Source organism: Melospiza georgiana, chromosome 14, assembly GCF_028018845.1.
Source record: "Melospiza georgiana isolate bMelGeo1 chromosome 14, bMelGeo1.pri, whole genome shotgun sequence".
Taxonomy (NCBI): Eukaryota; Metazoa; Chordata; class Aves; order Passeriformes; family Passerellidae; genus Melospiza; species Melospiza georgiana.
In genome coordinates, this window is record NC_080443.1 from 20087305 (window position 1) to 20102215 (window position 14911).

At 54.2% G+C, this 14911-nt stretch overlaps 3 protein-coding genes across 3 annotated transcripts; 1 reads left to right on the top strand and 2 right to left on the bottom strand.

Annotated features, from left to right (window-relative positions):
- Window positions 1–4560: 4560 nt before the first annotated feature.
- IL17C (interleukin 17C) lies at window positions 4561–5920 on the top strand. The gene is made up of 3 exons (XM_058033979.1): window positions 4561–4605; window positions 5255–5577; window positions 5671–5920. Exons 1-3 carry the CDS (start codon window positions 4561–4563, stop codon window positions 5918–5920), a joined length of 618 nt encoding a protein of 205 aa, XP_057889962.1.
- A 1255-nt stretch (window positions 5921–7175) lies between these two features.
- Window positions 7176–10596, bottom strand: LOC131089336 (cytochrome b-245 light chain). Its single transcript, XM_058034028.1, has 6 exons — window positions 10515–10596; window positions 9199–9268; window positions 8936–9010; window positions 8747–8830; window positions 8591–8672; window positions 7176–8361 (listed from the first exon to the last, which is right to left on the bottom strand). Exons 1-6 carry the CDS (start codon window positions 10570–10572, stop codon window positions 8182–8184), a joined length of 549 nt encoding a protein of 182 aa, XP_057890011.1. The 5' UTR covers window positions 10573–10596; the 3' UTR covers window positions 7176–8181.
- A 716-nt stretch (window positions 10597–11312) lies between these two features.
- Window positions 11313–14776, bottom strand: MVD (mevalonate diphosphate decarboxylase). The gene is made up of 10 exons (XM_058034024.1): window positions 14698–14776; window positions 14281–14351; window positions 14045–14159; window positions 13787–13930; window positions 13163–13362; window positions 13005–13079; window positions 12295–12513; window positions 12090–12205; window positions 11898–12006; window positions 11313–11400 (listed from the first exon to the last, which is right to left on the bottom strand). The coding sequence occupies exons 1-10, from the start codon at window positions 14765–14767 to the stop codon at window positions 11320–11322; spliced, it is 1200 nt and encodes a 399-aa protein (XP_057890007.1). The 5' UTR covers window positions 14768–14776; the 3' UTR covers window positions 11313–11319.
- Between the last annotated feature and the right edge of the window lie 135 nt (window positions 14777–14911).

Here is a 14911-nt window from a genome sequence, read left to right on the forward strand (position 1 = left end):
TCCCGTGCCCAAATCCGGGCCCGTTCCCTGCCCCCCGTGCCCCCCAAACCTTGGCGTGGTGCCTCCACACCTGGCTGATGGTAACGCGGGGTCTGGGGGCGCTGGGGGATGTTGGGGGTGAGGGGGAAAGTGTGGGGCTGGCAGGGTGTGGGGTGTGTTATGTGTCATGTGGGGGGTTTCATGTGTGTTTAATGTGTGTATGTGTTCATTATATGTGTTATATGTCATGTGTGGGGTGTAATGTTTGTGTTACACACCTTGCACATTGCTCTGAGTGTGTGTGAGAGTTCATTATATGTGTTACATGTCATGTGTGGGGTGTTATGTGTATTTAATGTGTGTATGTGTTCATTATATGTGTTATATGTCATGTGTGGGGTGTTATGTGTGTTTAATGTGTGTACGTGTTCATTATATGTGTTATATGTCATGTGTGGGGTGTTATGTGTGTGTTACACACCTTGAACTCTGAGTGTGTGTGCTCATTATATGTGTTACATGTCATGTGTGGGGTTTTATGTGTGTTTAATGTGTGTGTTACACACCTTGGGCACAGCTCTGCGTGTGTGTGTTACACACCATGTGCAGGGCTCCCTGTGAGTGTTTATTATGTGTGTGTGTTCATTATATGTGTTAAATGTCATGTGTGGGGCTTTATGTGTAATGTATGAGTTACACACTGTGTGCATAGCTCTGTGTGTGTGTTTGTGTTCATTATCTGTGTTATTTGCCATGTGTGGGTGTTATGTGTGTGTTACACACCTTGGGCACAGCTCTGAGTGTGTGTGTGTGCGCTCATTATATGAGCTACATGTCATGTGTGGGGTTTTATGTGTGTTTAATATGTGTGTGTTTATTATATGTGTTATATGTCATGTGTGGGATTTTATGTGTGTTTAATGTGTGTGTTACACACGGTGTGCACAGCTCTCTGTGTGTGTTCATTATGTATGTTATATGTCACGTGTGGGTGTTATGTGTGTGTTACACACCTTGGACATTGCTCTGAGTGTGTGTGAGAGTTCATTATATGTGTTACATGTCATGTGTGGGGTTTTATACGTGTGTGTTACACACTGTGAGCACAGCTCTGAGCCTCAGTGTTTATTGTGTGTGTATTTATTATGTGTGTTATATGTCATGTGCACAGCTCTCTGTAGTTTTATTACACGTGTGTGTTACACACCCTGTGCACAGCTCTGTGTGTGTGCTACCTGTCACATGCAGGGTTCTCTGTGTGTATGTTTTATGTGTGTGTGTTACACGTGCACTGCTCTGTGTGTGTATTTTCATTTTATTACCTGTGTGTATCTGTTACACACCATGTGCAGGGTTCATTGTGTGTGAGTTTTATGTGTGGGAGTTGCACATCATGTGTGGGGCTCTCTACATGCGTGTGTATTTTGTGTGTGTGTTCTTGCCCTGTGTGTGTTTGTATCTGTGTGTGTAACACGCCATGTGCAGGGCTCTGTGTGTGTGTACATATAATATATAATATGTATATAATATGTATAAATATGTATATAATATAATATAATGTAATGTAATGTAATGTAATGTAATGTAATATAATATAATATAATATAATATAATATGTATATTGTATTGTATTATATAATATTATATTATAGTATAGTATAGTATAGTATATATATTGTATTATATTATATTTTGTTATATTATATTATATTATATTATATTATATTATATTATATTATATTATATTATATTATATTATATATTTACCTTAATATTTAATATACATTAACACTAATGTATTAATATTATATAAATATATTAATATAATATTTTAATACATAATATATTAAATTTCTAATATATAAATAATATAAATATATTATAATATATTAGTATACTTTAGAATTATATATTTTATAATTCTATATAGACATATATTATATATTTCTATCTTTTTTTTACCTAAGTGTTTATCTGCATTTATATCCGTGTGTGTGCTGAGTGTGGGAGCTCAGCCCACACTCCTGTGCCTCCCTGCACACACAGAGGGATCCAGGGGTGTTTTTGGCAGCCCTGAACACAGGGGCTGCTGGATGCTGTCCCTGTCCCTGTGTGTGTGCACTGCCAACACGCACAGATTTATATTTATTACTGCAGGGATGATATGTAATATGCAGTTATATTCAAATTTATGTTATCTATATCCCATTCTATGATATTTTTATTTGTTATTTTAATTTTCTATTTTAGTCTCATTTTCTATGTCTATGTATACTCTTCATTTCTTTACTTTATCCTTTTCTTTATATTACCTATTCCCTTATTTATTTATTTATTTATCTACTTATTTATACTTATTTTTATTTTATATACTTACATTTAAAAGTTTTTAAGTATATAAATTTATATCCTGCTATTATGTTTGTTTCTAATTTATTTAAATCTATTATTTTTTTTCCATTATTTATTTTCATTTGAGGGGTTGTTTATCCTTGATTTAATATTTCATTCACACACACAAACAGGTGATTTCTGTGTCTGTGTGGGTGTGAGCGCACAGGATTAGCTGCAGGTGTGTGCACAGATATTTCCTACTCCTGTAGGGGCAGGGTGTGCAGACTATGCTAGATGTATGTATGTAAATATAGACATATATTTTTACATAAATATAAAACATAGAAATAAATATAAACCTATATATAAACATATATACATGTATATAAATATAGACATATATTTTTACATAAATATAAAATATAGAAATAAATATAAACCAATATATAACCATATATACATGTGTATATGAATATAAAAGTATATAAATAAATAAAAATAAATAATATAAAATATATGTATATATATATGTATATATATAAATTTATTTGTATACTGATATATACGTACATATGAAAATATATAAATTAAAAATATATAAATAAATATAAAAATATACACATATATAACATATATGTATAATGTATATTCTGCTTTATATTAATATCTATACACGTATACATATATAATTTATAATACATAAGATTTTTAATATATGAATATATCCATGTGCGAGACAGTATGTTTATGTTAGTATATATTATATATTATGTTATATTATATTTTTATATTATATAATATATAATATATAATATATAATATATAATATATAATATATAATATATAATATATAATATATAATATATAATATATAATATATAATATATAGTATATAGTATATAGTATATAGTATATAATGTATAGTATATTGTATATTGTATATTGTATATTGTATATTGTATATTGTATATTTAAGCATATATATTATAGTTCATGTATATTATGTATATACTATGTAGATTTTATGAGACATAAACCATATGAGACGTTGTGTATATTATATTTACTTTACCATGATACATTACATATATTATACATTATGTAGGACACATTAGGCTGGGGGTCTATAGGTGTGTGCTCACCCTCTGCCTGTAAACACCTTCCCTTGGCCTTTAAATAAAAATTTAATATATATCTTTTTATATTTTTATATATCTAAATATATTTTTATGTTTTTCTATAAATATATATACGTTTTATATATATTTGTGTATGTGCACTTATAATTTAGGTTTTATTTTTATTTATTTTTATATATTTATATAAAATATATATTTACTTACTTTTCTATAAATATATCTCAAAAATTATGTGTATCTTTTATATATATATCAAATATTTTTACTATACATATACTTTAATATATTTTATAGAAATATACATTTTTATAGATACATTTGCGTGTGTATTTATAGTTGTGGTTTTTTTCTTTATTTTATATACTTACATAAAATATTTTTCTATAAATATAAAAATGTTATATATCTTTTAATATATATTTTTATATATAAACATATATTTTGTGTGTGCATAGTTTTATATTTTTGTTTATATTTCTCTTATATATTTATATGATATATTTATTCTATAGATATAAAAATTATATCTATTATATATATATCTTTTTATATATATAAAATAGATGTATTTTAATAGAAATATATAAAAAATTAATATATTTTTGTGCGTATGTATTTATAGTTTTCTATTTTTATCTCTCTTTCTTTTTCTATATTTATATAAAATACATATTTATATATATGTGTGTGTGTGCATGTGCAGTGTGTGAGTGTGGATATTGAGTGTATCCAAGCATGTATGCACGTGGGTGTGCTAAGTTTTTAGGGATGGGATACATATATATATAAATATATAGATCTTGTATATATATATATATAAATATAGATAGATATAGATCGATACAGATAGAAATAGAAATATATACACAGCTATATTGATATATTGATATATTGATATATAGATATAGATAGCTATAGATAGAAATAGCTAGCTATATTGACATATAGATATATAGCTATAGATATACTGATATACTGATATAGACAGAGATACAGATATAGATAAAGACAGAGATAGAAACAGAAATATCGAGATAGAGATACAGAGATGCTCTAGAGATATCTATGTACAGATAAAAATGTACAGATGCTCTGTAGACATAGAGATATGGAGACATCTATAGATATAGAGATTATACGGATAGAGAGACGTGTGGGAATAGATAAATATATAATGGACAGGAAATAGATAGATAAGGAATGGATTATGGATAGATAACGGATAGATAACAGATCAATACATGGGCACACACCTGCCCAGGCCCCGGGGCTGCGCACTCACATTTTGGGGAGGGCTCTGCTGGTCCCTGCCCGGTCTGTTTGAATGTCCCTGTCATTTTGGCTTGTGTGCCCGTCCCTTTGGGTGTCTCTGAGTCCCCTGGTGTGTGTGGCTGTCCCTTTGGGTGTCCCTGTCACTCTGTCCGTGTGTCCCTGTCCCTGTGTGTCCCTGACCCTGTGCTGTCCCCGCAGGGCTGGCTGTCTGTCCTGGCCGTGTGTCCCTGACGCTGTGCTGTCCCCGCAGGGCTGTCTGTCTGTCCTGGCCGTGTGTCCCTGTGTGTCCCTGACCCTGTGCTGTCCCCGCAGGGCTGGCTGTCTGTCCTGGCCGTGTGTCCCTGACGCTGTGCTGTCCCCGCAGGGCTGGCTGTGTGTCCTGGCCGTGTGTCCCTGACCCTGTGCTGTCCCCGCAGGGCTGTCTGTCTGTCCTGGCCGTGTGTCCCTGACGCTGTGCTGCCCCCGCAGGGCTGTCTGTCTGTCCTGGCCGTGTGTCCCTGTGTGTCCCTGACCCTGTGCTGTCCCCGCAGGGCTGGCTGTGTGTCCTGGCCGTGCTGGCGGCGCTGGGGCAGTGCCGGGCGCTGCGGCGCGCCGGGGCCGGCTCCGCTCACTCCGCCGTGCGCTGCTTCAGCGGGGCCGAGCTGGGGGACGAGGCTCCGGCGCAGCTGCTGGGCCGCAGCCTGCGCTGGGACCGGCACCTGTCGGTGCAGCTGGTGCCGCAGCTGGAGCGCCTGGAGGCGGCCGGGGCCCGGCGGCGGCGGCGGCAGCGCCCGCCCGCCTGTCCCGCGCTGTCGCTGCGCACCGGGCTCCGCAGCGAGCCCCACGAGCGCTCCATCTCGCCCTGGCGATACCGGTGAGTGCCCCGCTCCCCGACACCCGCCGGGTATCCCCTTCCTGGCCGGTTAGAGCTGCCGGCACGAGTGAAAGCGTCGCCGTGTCCCCGCAGCATCGACGAGGACGAGAACCGCTATCCGCGCAAGCTGGCCTTCGCCGAGTGCCTGTGCAGCGGCTGCGTGGACGTGAAAACCGGCCGGGAGACCACGGCGCTCAACTCGGTGACCATCCAGCAGACCATGCTGGTGCTGCGGCGCAAGCCGTGCCCGCGGCCCGCGGGGCTGGGGCTGGTGGCGCTGGAGGTGGATTACATCCGAGTGCCCGTGGGCTGCACCTGCGTCCTGCCCCGCACGGCGCACTGAGCCCACGCCGCGTCACCCCCGGGACCGTGCCACCCCCGGGACCGCGTCACCCCCGGGACCGTGTCACCCCCGGGACCGTGTCACCCCCATGGCCGTGTCACCCCCATGGCCGTGTCACCCCTGTGACCCTGTCACCCCCGGGACCGTGTCACCTCCATGACCATGCCACCCCCGGGACCGTGCCACCCCCCTGACCATGTCACCCTGGTGACAGTGTCACCCCACCCGTGCTTGTTTTAGAGCACCCGACCCCGCCAGGGTGGCCCCTCCCTGGTTATTTATCAGTTATTTATAAGTTTTGCTGCCAGGGGGGTTTTGTACCCTCTGTTATTTATTGCTGACCCCCGCCGGCCACGGCTGTGCCTCCAGGGCCAGCACTGCCCCACGGCCAGACCCTGTGAGTGCTGCACTCACTGGTTATTTATTCCCCCAAAAATGTATTTATTGTCTCCTTCCTAGTGCTATTTAATGCTGCAAATAAAAGCCAACAACTCCTGGTAAGGTCCTTGCTCTGTTCCCAGCCAGGGCATTGGGATGTGGGGAATTGGGGCACAGGGACAGAGGGACAAAGGGACATCGTGGGACAGCCTCAGCCCCTGCACGGCGGGCAGAGCACCAAAGCAGCAGGGCAGGATGAACTGGGAGGTGACAGGGAGGGCACAGGGTGCCCCACACCCCCAGCCTGGGGGGGACCCAGCCCTGGCACCCCGACACCCACACCTTTCCCACGGCTCTGCCCCCGGGCACCGCGTCCCACGGGCCTGGTGCCACCTGCCAGGGCCACCCCAGCTGTGCTGGCAGCACCTGGGGGACCCTGGGCCACCTGCAGCCCCCGAGGGGCAGGGTCTGTGTGGGGAGGGGGCAGAGGGGGCCTGGAGCAGCTGCTGATCCCAGTGGGATCAAGGATTTGGCACCCACGTCACACTTGCAGCAGCCACCAGTGGGATGGGCAGGGAAATGCTCCCCACACTCCCTGCTGGGGGTGCCCCAGGTTTTGGGGGCTCCTGTGGGACCCCTGTGCAGCTCCAGGGTGGGGCCCTCCCAGTCCCTCCCACTCCCACCCCACTGTGGGCTCCACAAGGATTTTGGGAGGGGGCCCTGCCCTGGCCATACTCTGCACATCCACATCCTGGATTTGCCCGTAACTGCACCGTTTGTGCCCAAAACACCTCCCCAGTCCTGTGCCCAGGAGCGGGGCAGGGCTGGGGGGACTCCCCTGCAGCAGGAGGCAGGGGCAGCCAGGGCCTTTCCCACTTTTTATTGCAACAGCAACTGCAGAAATGACAAAAATGACAAAAAGCAGGGAGAGCAGGAGCAGAGCTGCCTGATCCCCCTGGGAGCTGGGGATTCTCCCTGAGAGCTGCACTTCCACAGGGATCTGGGGATCCCCCAGGGAACTGGGGGTGCCTGGAGAGCTGGGACCCTCAGGGAGCTGAGAATGCCCAGGGATTTGGGGTTTCCTAGGAGCTGAGGAGCCCCTGGAAGAAGGAGACACAGGGAGCTGAGAATGCCCAGGGATTTGGGGGATCCTTAGGAGCGGGGAAGGCCTTGGGGGCTGCAGACCCCACTGGAAGCTGAACGTTCTTGGGATTTGGGGAGCCCAGGAGCTGGGGAGTGCCTGGGAGCTGGAGACCCCACAGGGAGCTGAGCAGGCCCAGGGATTTGGGAATCTCCAGAAGCTGGGAAGCCTCCGAGGACTGGGAACCCCACAGGGAGCATCACATCCCTGGGAAATTGGGAGCTGAGCATCTTAGGGGATTTGGGGATCTCCAGAGGATGGAGATCTTAGAGGGAGAGGGAGATCCTACAAGCAGCTGAGCATCTTAGAGGAGCTGAGCATCTTAGGGGATTTGGGGATCCCCACGAGATCCTACAGAGAAATGGAGATCCTACAAGGAGCTGAGCATTGCTGGAGATTTGGGGATCCCCAGGAGACGGAGATCCTACAGGGAGATGGAGATCCTACAAGCTGAGCATCTTAGAGGAGCTGAGCATCTTAGAGGATTTGGGGATCCCCAGAGGATGGAAATCCTACAAAGAGCTGAGCATTGCTGGGGATTTGGGGATCTCCAGGAGAGCTGGGGACCCCAGAGCATCACTGGGGTTTTGGGGATCCCTTGGGGAGCCCATGGGAACTGATGATCCCAGGAGCTGGGGGCTCCCAGCCCCGGGGTTTTGGGGACCCCAGGAGCCCAGCGGATGGCTGCAGCGGATCCAGGAGCAGCTGGGGAGCAGGAGCAGAGCAGGGCAGGGGATCCCCATTACTCCACCTCCACGGGGATGGGGTTCACCTGCCCCCCCAGCTCCGGCTGCTTCCTGCGGGCGTCGGGGGGCGGCCGGGGCGGGGGGTTGCTGGGGGGCGCCTTCATGGTGCCCCCCCCTTGGGGCCTCTCCCGGGGCTTCTGCTCGATGGGTCTCCACTCCTCCCCTCGCACCGCGGCCTGCGGGGTCACAGCAGGGCCAAGGATCAACCCCCAGCCCAAAAAGGGGCAGGGAAAGCACAGTGGGACCGGAGGGGAGGATGTGACACGACCCCTGCCCACCCCGTTTGGGACAGGCTGTTCCTGCAGCCCCACCTGGGAATGCTGCTGGAATTCCCATGCAAACACCGGTGCGTGGGTTTAGGGGTGGCCTCCCTCTCCCAGCCCCCCAAAACCCCTGTGCTCTCACCAGCAGGTAGATGCCGCTGGCAATGCCCAGGCAGACAGTGCCCAGGATGGTGGAGAGGAGGAATCCAGCAGGGACAGCCAGGCTGTGACAGAGATTTGGGGTTCAGAGGGAGCTGGGGGGGCTCAGCCCCCATTCTCAACCCTGCACCCCACTCACGCAGCGTGGAGGATGGCTCGGATGTAATAATTCCTGGTGAGGGGCCCCAGCAGCTTCACCACGGCTGTCAGGTACTTCTGGCCACTGCAGGGTGACGGCAGGGGGGTCACGGGGGGTGTCCCCACCCTCGGGGGACAGCCAGCCCCCAGGGACCCCCATGGCTGCAGGGTGGGGGGACCCAGCACTCACCACCTCTCCATGGTGGAGCCCTTTTTCCGTTTGCTCCTGGGATACTCGAGCAGGCACACCAGGACGCCGGCAGCGCTGCCGGGGCATCAAGGAAAGGCGGGATGGGATGGGAATGGCCCCAAGGACACCCCAAAAGGGCTGCGTGGGGCAGGGAACGCACAGCGGAGAGATGAGGATGTGTCCCATGCCCGGTCATGCCTCCCACCCCTTCGGGACGGGGTTTTCCCGCAGCCCAGCCCCGGGAATGCTGTCGGGAAGGATACATGGAGTACGCCGCGAAGTACCAGCCCTTGAACTGCCCCGCCACGGCCACGATGCCGCCCGTCAGCAGGACTGCGGGAACGGAGGGGACGGAGCGGTCACAGCGGGCCGGGATAGCGACCCCAAACAGGGATAGCGACCCCAAACAGGGATACCGAGCCCAAACGGGGATACACACCCCAAAGGGGGATACCATCCCCTAAGCCAGGATAGCGACCCCCAAACCGGGATACCGACCCCAAACAGGGATACCGAGCCCAAACGGGGATACCCACCCCAACCCGGGATACCCACCCCAACCCGGGATATCATCCCCTAAACCGGGATAGCGTATCCCACCCCAAACTGGGATACCGACCCCAAACAGGGATACCGAGCCCAAACCGGGATATCATCCCCTAAACCGGGATAGCGACCCCAAACCGGGATACCGAGCCCAATCCGGGATACCGAGCACATAAGGGGATACCCACCCCAAACAGGGATACCGACCCCAAACAGGGATATCATCCCCTAAACCAGGATAGCGACCCCAAAATGGGATACCGAGCCCAAACAGGGATACCCATCCCAAACAGGGATACCCACCCCAACCCGGCATACAGCCCCCAAACCTGGATACAATCTCCCCAGCCCGGGATACAACCCTCCAAACCAGGATACAAACCCCCAAACCGGGATAAAACCCCCAAACCGGGATAAAACCCCCCCAAACCGGGATAAAACCCCCCCAAACCGGGATAAAACCCCCCCAAACCGGGATACAAACTCCCAAACCTGGGATATAAACTCCCAAACCTGGGATGCAGCTCCCAAATCCCCAGTTACAGCCCCGAGATCAGGATATGCCCTCCCAAACTCCGGGTCACGGTCCTGGGGACACACGGGACCCCCAGCCCGGGGTTACGGCCCTGGGGGTCCCCGGCCCCGAGCGCTCCCGGAGCGGACGCGGGGGCGATGCTGGTGCGGGACCCCCGGGCTGGGGAGCTCCGGGGCCCTGGGGAGGTTTTTGGCCTCGGGGGAGGTTTTTGGCCTCGCGGCCGGAGCAAGAGCAGAGCGGAGGAGGAGAGAACGGAACCGAAGAAGAGAGGGCAGAGGAGGAAGAGAAAAGGAGGAAGCGGAGCCTCCAGCCCCGCCGGGCCGGGACTTCCCGGCCGTCCCCCGCCCTCACCCTCAGCCCGGTGGGACCGGGACCCCCCCAAATCCCATCCCAGCCCGTTCCCGGGGCTCGGCATCCCCAGCCCGCGGGGCGCTCACTCCTTCAGAGCCCGGGGACTTCCCGGAGCGCCCCAAACCCCCCAAACCCCCTCACACTCACTGAGCCCGGCGGCCAGCGCCTGCTCGTTCGCCCACATGGCCCACTCGATCTGCCCCATGGCCCGACGGAACCGGCCCGAGCGGGTTCGGCTGCTCCGCTCGGCTCGCTCCGAACGGGTTCGGCTGCTCCCGGCTCCGCCCGGCTCGGGCCGAACGGGTTCGGCTGCTCCCGGCTACTCCCGAGCGCCTTCGGCCGCTCTCGGTTCCGCTCGGCTCGCTCCGAGCGGGTTCAGCCGCTCCCGGCCCGGTTCGGTTCGGCTCTGCTCGCTCGGGTTCGGCTCGGCCCGCTCTGCTGGGATCGGCCCGCTGGAGCTCGGCTGCTCCCGGTGGGCCCGGCCCGTCCCGGTTCGGCTCCGCTCGGACGGTCCCGACCCGGAAGGCGGGTGCGGCGCTACCCGCACAGGCCACGCCCCATTCGTATTGACCACACCCTTTTCAGAATGCCACACCCATTTGTGTTAACCACGCCCCTTTGGAACAGGCCACGCCCCCGAGGGGACACGGCACCGGCCCGGCGCCACACCGGGGACACGGCGGTGACACGGATGGCGCGGAGGGGCAGGGACAGCCCCACGGACTGTCCCCATCCTCTGTTCCTCCCCCAGCCCCACACACAGAACGCGACACCCCAAAACAGCACTGGAGACGGGAACCCTCTATTTCCTTACAAAAGATTAAAAACCAGCCCCGGGTTGACATCCTGCCCCAGGGCTGGGGACAGCTCTGCAGCAGGGCTGGCTCAGGGTCCCGAGGCCCGCTGGTGGCAGTGGCAGAGTCCCCCTGGCTGTCCCAGAATGTCACCAGGGTCAGGCACGGCTCCGGGGCAGCCCATCCGGGCCCAGCAGGTGCTGGCTGGGGTCATCCACGAGCTGGGGACCAGGGCCAGGCTGTGGGACAGAACACAGGTCAGGGACACCAAGGAGCTCCCACTGTGGGTGGGGGGCAGCTCTGGGCCCCACGGACCCCAGAAGGGAATGTGTCGAGAAATGGGGTCCTGCACACCCACCTGGGCATGGGGACAGGGATGGGGGCCCATGCAAAGCCCTGGGGATGGGGACAGGGCCTTACACACCCACCTGGGACTGAGGACAGGGATGGGATCCTGGACACCCCTGGGAATTGGGGCAAGGATGGGGTCCCACACACAGCCCTGGGGATGGGGACAGGGATGGGGTCCTGGACACCCCTAGGGATGGGGACAGGGCCCCACACCCCACCCTGGGGATGGGAAGAGGGATGGGGTCCCACACATTCCCCTAGGAATTGGGACAGGAATGGGATCCCGTACACCCCGGGGCACAGCAGTGGGGTCCCACACCCCCTCGGGGGCAGGGATGGGGTCAGAGCCCCCCCTCCCCAGGCCGTGTCCCCCACCCCAGCTCACCTTGGTGTGCAGGATGTACTGGACAGCCCCGGGCACGGGCTCGCTGAGCACGGCAGCCTCCAGCTCCGGCGGCAGCACGGCCGAGCCCACCGGCAGCCCCCGCACAAACCTGTGACACAGACAGCGCTCAGTCCCCGTGTCCCCAGTGTCCCCAGCACTCCCACCCTCCCCAGTAAGCAGGGCTTCCCTTACTGGTCCCCGTTGGTGGCGGGGGGGAAGCTGCGCCTCACCACCTCCACAAACTCTGCCACGGTGTCGGCCAGCGCGAAGATGATGGCGTTGGGGCCGGCGTCGAAGGAGTAGGCGACCTGTGGTGGCATCGTGGGGACATGGGGACGGATGTGGGGACCCAGTGAGTGCCACAGTGCCATGGCAGCCCTGGGGGCCCCGCGGGTACCTTGGTGTGGCCGTGGTGGGCGTTGTAGCGGTGCGCCAGTGCGATGATGTGGCGCGACACGTCCGTCAGGTAGAAGATGGGCGGGAAGGTGTCCAGGCAGGTGGCGTGGAACTGGTTGCTGTCCCTCATGGCCAGCTGGCCAAAGCCCTCGAAGTCACGGTCACGGATGTGCTGCATCATCTGGGCAAGGCGCTCGGGGACCACCACCTCTGCCCGGTGCTGCCACAGCAGGGTCACCATCAGCCCGGTGACACCCACGGCAGGAGGGTCATGGTCACCTCAAATCAGTGACAACCACAGCAGGGTCACCATCAGCCCAGTGACACCCACGGCAGGTGGGTCATGGTCACCTCAAATCAGTGACGACCACAGCAGGGGGGTCACCATCAGCCCAGTGACACCCACGGCAGGAGGGTCATGGTCACCCCGCATCAGTGACAACCACAGCAGGCAGGTTGTGGCCACCCCAGTTTAGTGACATCCATAGCAGGAGGGTCATGGTTACCCAAATTTGGTGACCACCACAGCAGGTGGGTTGTGGTCACCCCCCAATCTGGGGATACCCACAGGAGGAAGGTCACTGTCCCCGCAGTTTGGTGACACCCACAGCACCATGCCCCTCTGGGTGCCACTGCACACTGTCCAGCCCCATTCCAAGGGAAAGGGGATCCTGTCCCTGCCCGGGCAGGACGAGTCCCGTGTCACCCTACCTTCAGCAGGGGACTGGTCTCCACACTGGTCTGCATGCCCGCCGTGCTGCCCACCGGCTTCTTCTCCCCACTGACCTGTGGGGACACAGACGCTGGGACACGGCCCCTCCTGACCCCCCGTGTCCCAAATCCCACCCAAATCCCTGCCAGCCCCTCACCACCAGGACGAGGACGCGCAGCTCCGGCCAGTGCGTCTCGGGGGCCACCTGCAGGGCCAGGCTGTCGGTGCCATCGGGGCGCTCCCCGCGCTGCCACTGCACGAAGCCACCGAACATGCTGCGACAGGCGCTGCCCGAGCCCCGCCGCGCCACCTCGGACAGCTCCTCCTCCAGCCCATAGAGCCGGGCCAGCGCCGACACTGCGGGGACAGGCACAGGGACAGCCCTGTCACCCCTCCTGCTGCCACCATAGAGTCAGACCAGCGCTGACACTGCGAGGACAGGCACAGGGACAGCCCTGGCACCCCTCCTGCTGCCCATAGAGCCGGGCCAGCGCTGACACTGCGGGGACAGGCACAGGGACAGCCCTGTCACCGCTCCTGCTGCCCATAGAGCTGGGCCAGCGCTGACACTGCGGGGACAGGCACAGGGACAGCCCTGTCACCCCTCCTGCTGCCACCACAGAGTCAGACCAGCGCTGACACTGCGGGGACAGGCACAGGGACAGCCCTGTCACCCCTCCTGCTGCCCATAGAGCCGGGCCAGCGCTGACACTGCGGGACAGGGACAGCCCTGGCACCCCTGGCAGCCCTGGCAGCCCCGAGGGGACAGCCCCACACGCACCCAGGCAGGCGTAGCCGGCGGCAGACGAGGCCAGCCCCGCGGCTGTGGGGAAGTTGTTCTCGGAGGCGATGTGGATCTTGTAGGACAGGCTGAGAGCGGCCGCGTCCTCACCGCCCCCGCGGCGCTTCCGGGCCAGGCGCCGCACTGCGGGGACAGCGGGACAGGGGGGTCAGCGGGGACAGGGGGACAGGGACAGCAGGGACACTGGGGTAAGGGACAGAGGGGACAGCAGGGACAGCCCCAGCAGGGGACACTCACCCTCGCGCAGACAGGCCTGCACCCGCGGGTGCCCCACGTCCGCCTCCTTCCCATTGAGCCACAGCCGGTCCTCCGTGAAATCCCGGCTGGCGGCCGCCGTCGTGGTGGTCTTGAGCTGTGGGGAGAGAGGGAGGGGGGGTCAGCACCCCTGGGGGCTGGTCCTAAACCCGGTCCTGGTCCTAAACCTGGTCCTGATCCTGATCCTAAACCTGCTCATGGTCCTCATGCTGACCCACCTGGTCCTGGTGCAGCGTCACGCTCAGGGAGGAGTTGATGGGCAGGATGAGGTCGGTGTCTCGCTTGCCCCCTGCAAGAGAGCACGGCATGGCACGGCTTGGAATGGCATGGGATGGGTAGGAATGGCATCAAAGTTTGAAGGCACTGATGGACCAGCAAAGCATGGCACGGCACAGCCAGGAATGGCATGGCATGGCATGGCTAGGAGCGGCATGGAGCAGTTCCGAATGGCACTGAGGGACACAAAGCAGAGCATGGCATAGCAGAGCTTGGCACGGCTTGGAATGGCACGGAACAGCACGGCCAGCAGGGACACAGCGCAGCCCAGCCCGGCCCGGTCCGACCGGACACGGCACACCCAGCCCAGCCAGGAGCCCGTGTCCCCGTGCCCGCCCCGGCCGTATCCCGGCACTCACAGTACTTGATCACGGCGATGTTCACCGGGGCCGTGCAGGTCGCCATCGCCAGCGCTCGCTCCGCCGCCATCGCTGCCGGCCGCACTCAGGCCCCGCCCCCGCGCCACGCACGTAACTGTGGGCTGCGGCCGGTCCCGCCTCGCTATTGGTGGAGACCGCAGCGCCCGGTTCCCAACAGCCAATGGCAGCGATCAGACCACGGGCGGCCCCGCCC

Coding starts and splice junctions, on each gene's coding strand:
- IL17C (XM_058033979.1), top strand. CDS start 4,561: ATGGAGACATCTATAGATATAGAGATTATACGGATAGAGAGACGT. Junction 4,606..5,254: donor TTATACGGATAGAGAGACGT/GTGGGAATAGAT, acceptor CTGTCCCCGCAG/GGCTGGCTGTGTGTCCTGGC. Junction 5,578..5,670: donor ATCTCGCCCTGGCGATACCG/GTGAGTGCCCCG, acceptor GTGTCCCCGCAG/CATCGACGAGGACGAGAACC.
- LOC131089336 (XM_058034028.1), bottom strand. CDS start 10,572: ATGGGGCAGATCGAGTGGGCCATGTGGGCGAACGAGCAGGCGCTGGCC. Junction 9,269..10,514: donor GGCGCTGGCCGCCGGGCTCA/GTGAGTGTGAGG, acceptor CCGTTCCCGCAG/TCCTGCTGACGGGCGGCATC. Junction 8,831..8,935: donor GGCTCCACCATGGAGAGGTG/GTGAGTGCTGGG, acceptor GTCACCCTGCAG/TGGCCAGAAGTACCTGACAG.
- MVD (XM_058034024.1), bottom strand. CDS start 14,767: ATGGCGGCGGAGCGAGCGCTGGCGATGGCGACCTGCACGGCCCCGGTG. Junction 14,352..14,697: donor CATCGCCGTGATCAAGTACT/GTGAGTGCCGGG, acceptor GCTCTCTTGCAG/GGGGCAAGCGAGACACCGAC. Junction 12,007..12,089: donor CCCGCCACCAACGGGGACCA/GTAAGGGAAGCC, acceptor TCTGTGTCACAG/GTTTGTGCGGGGGCTGCCGG.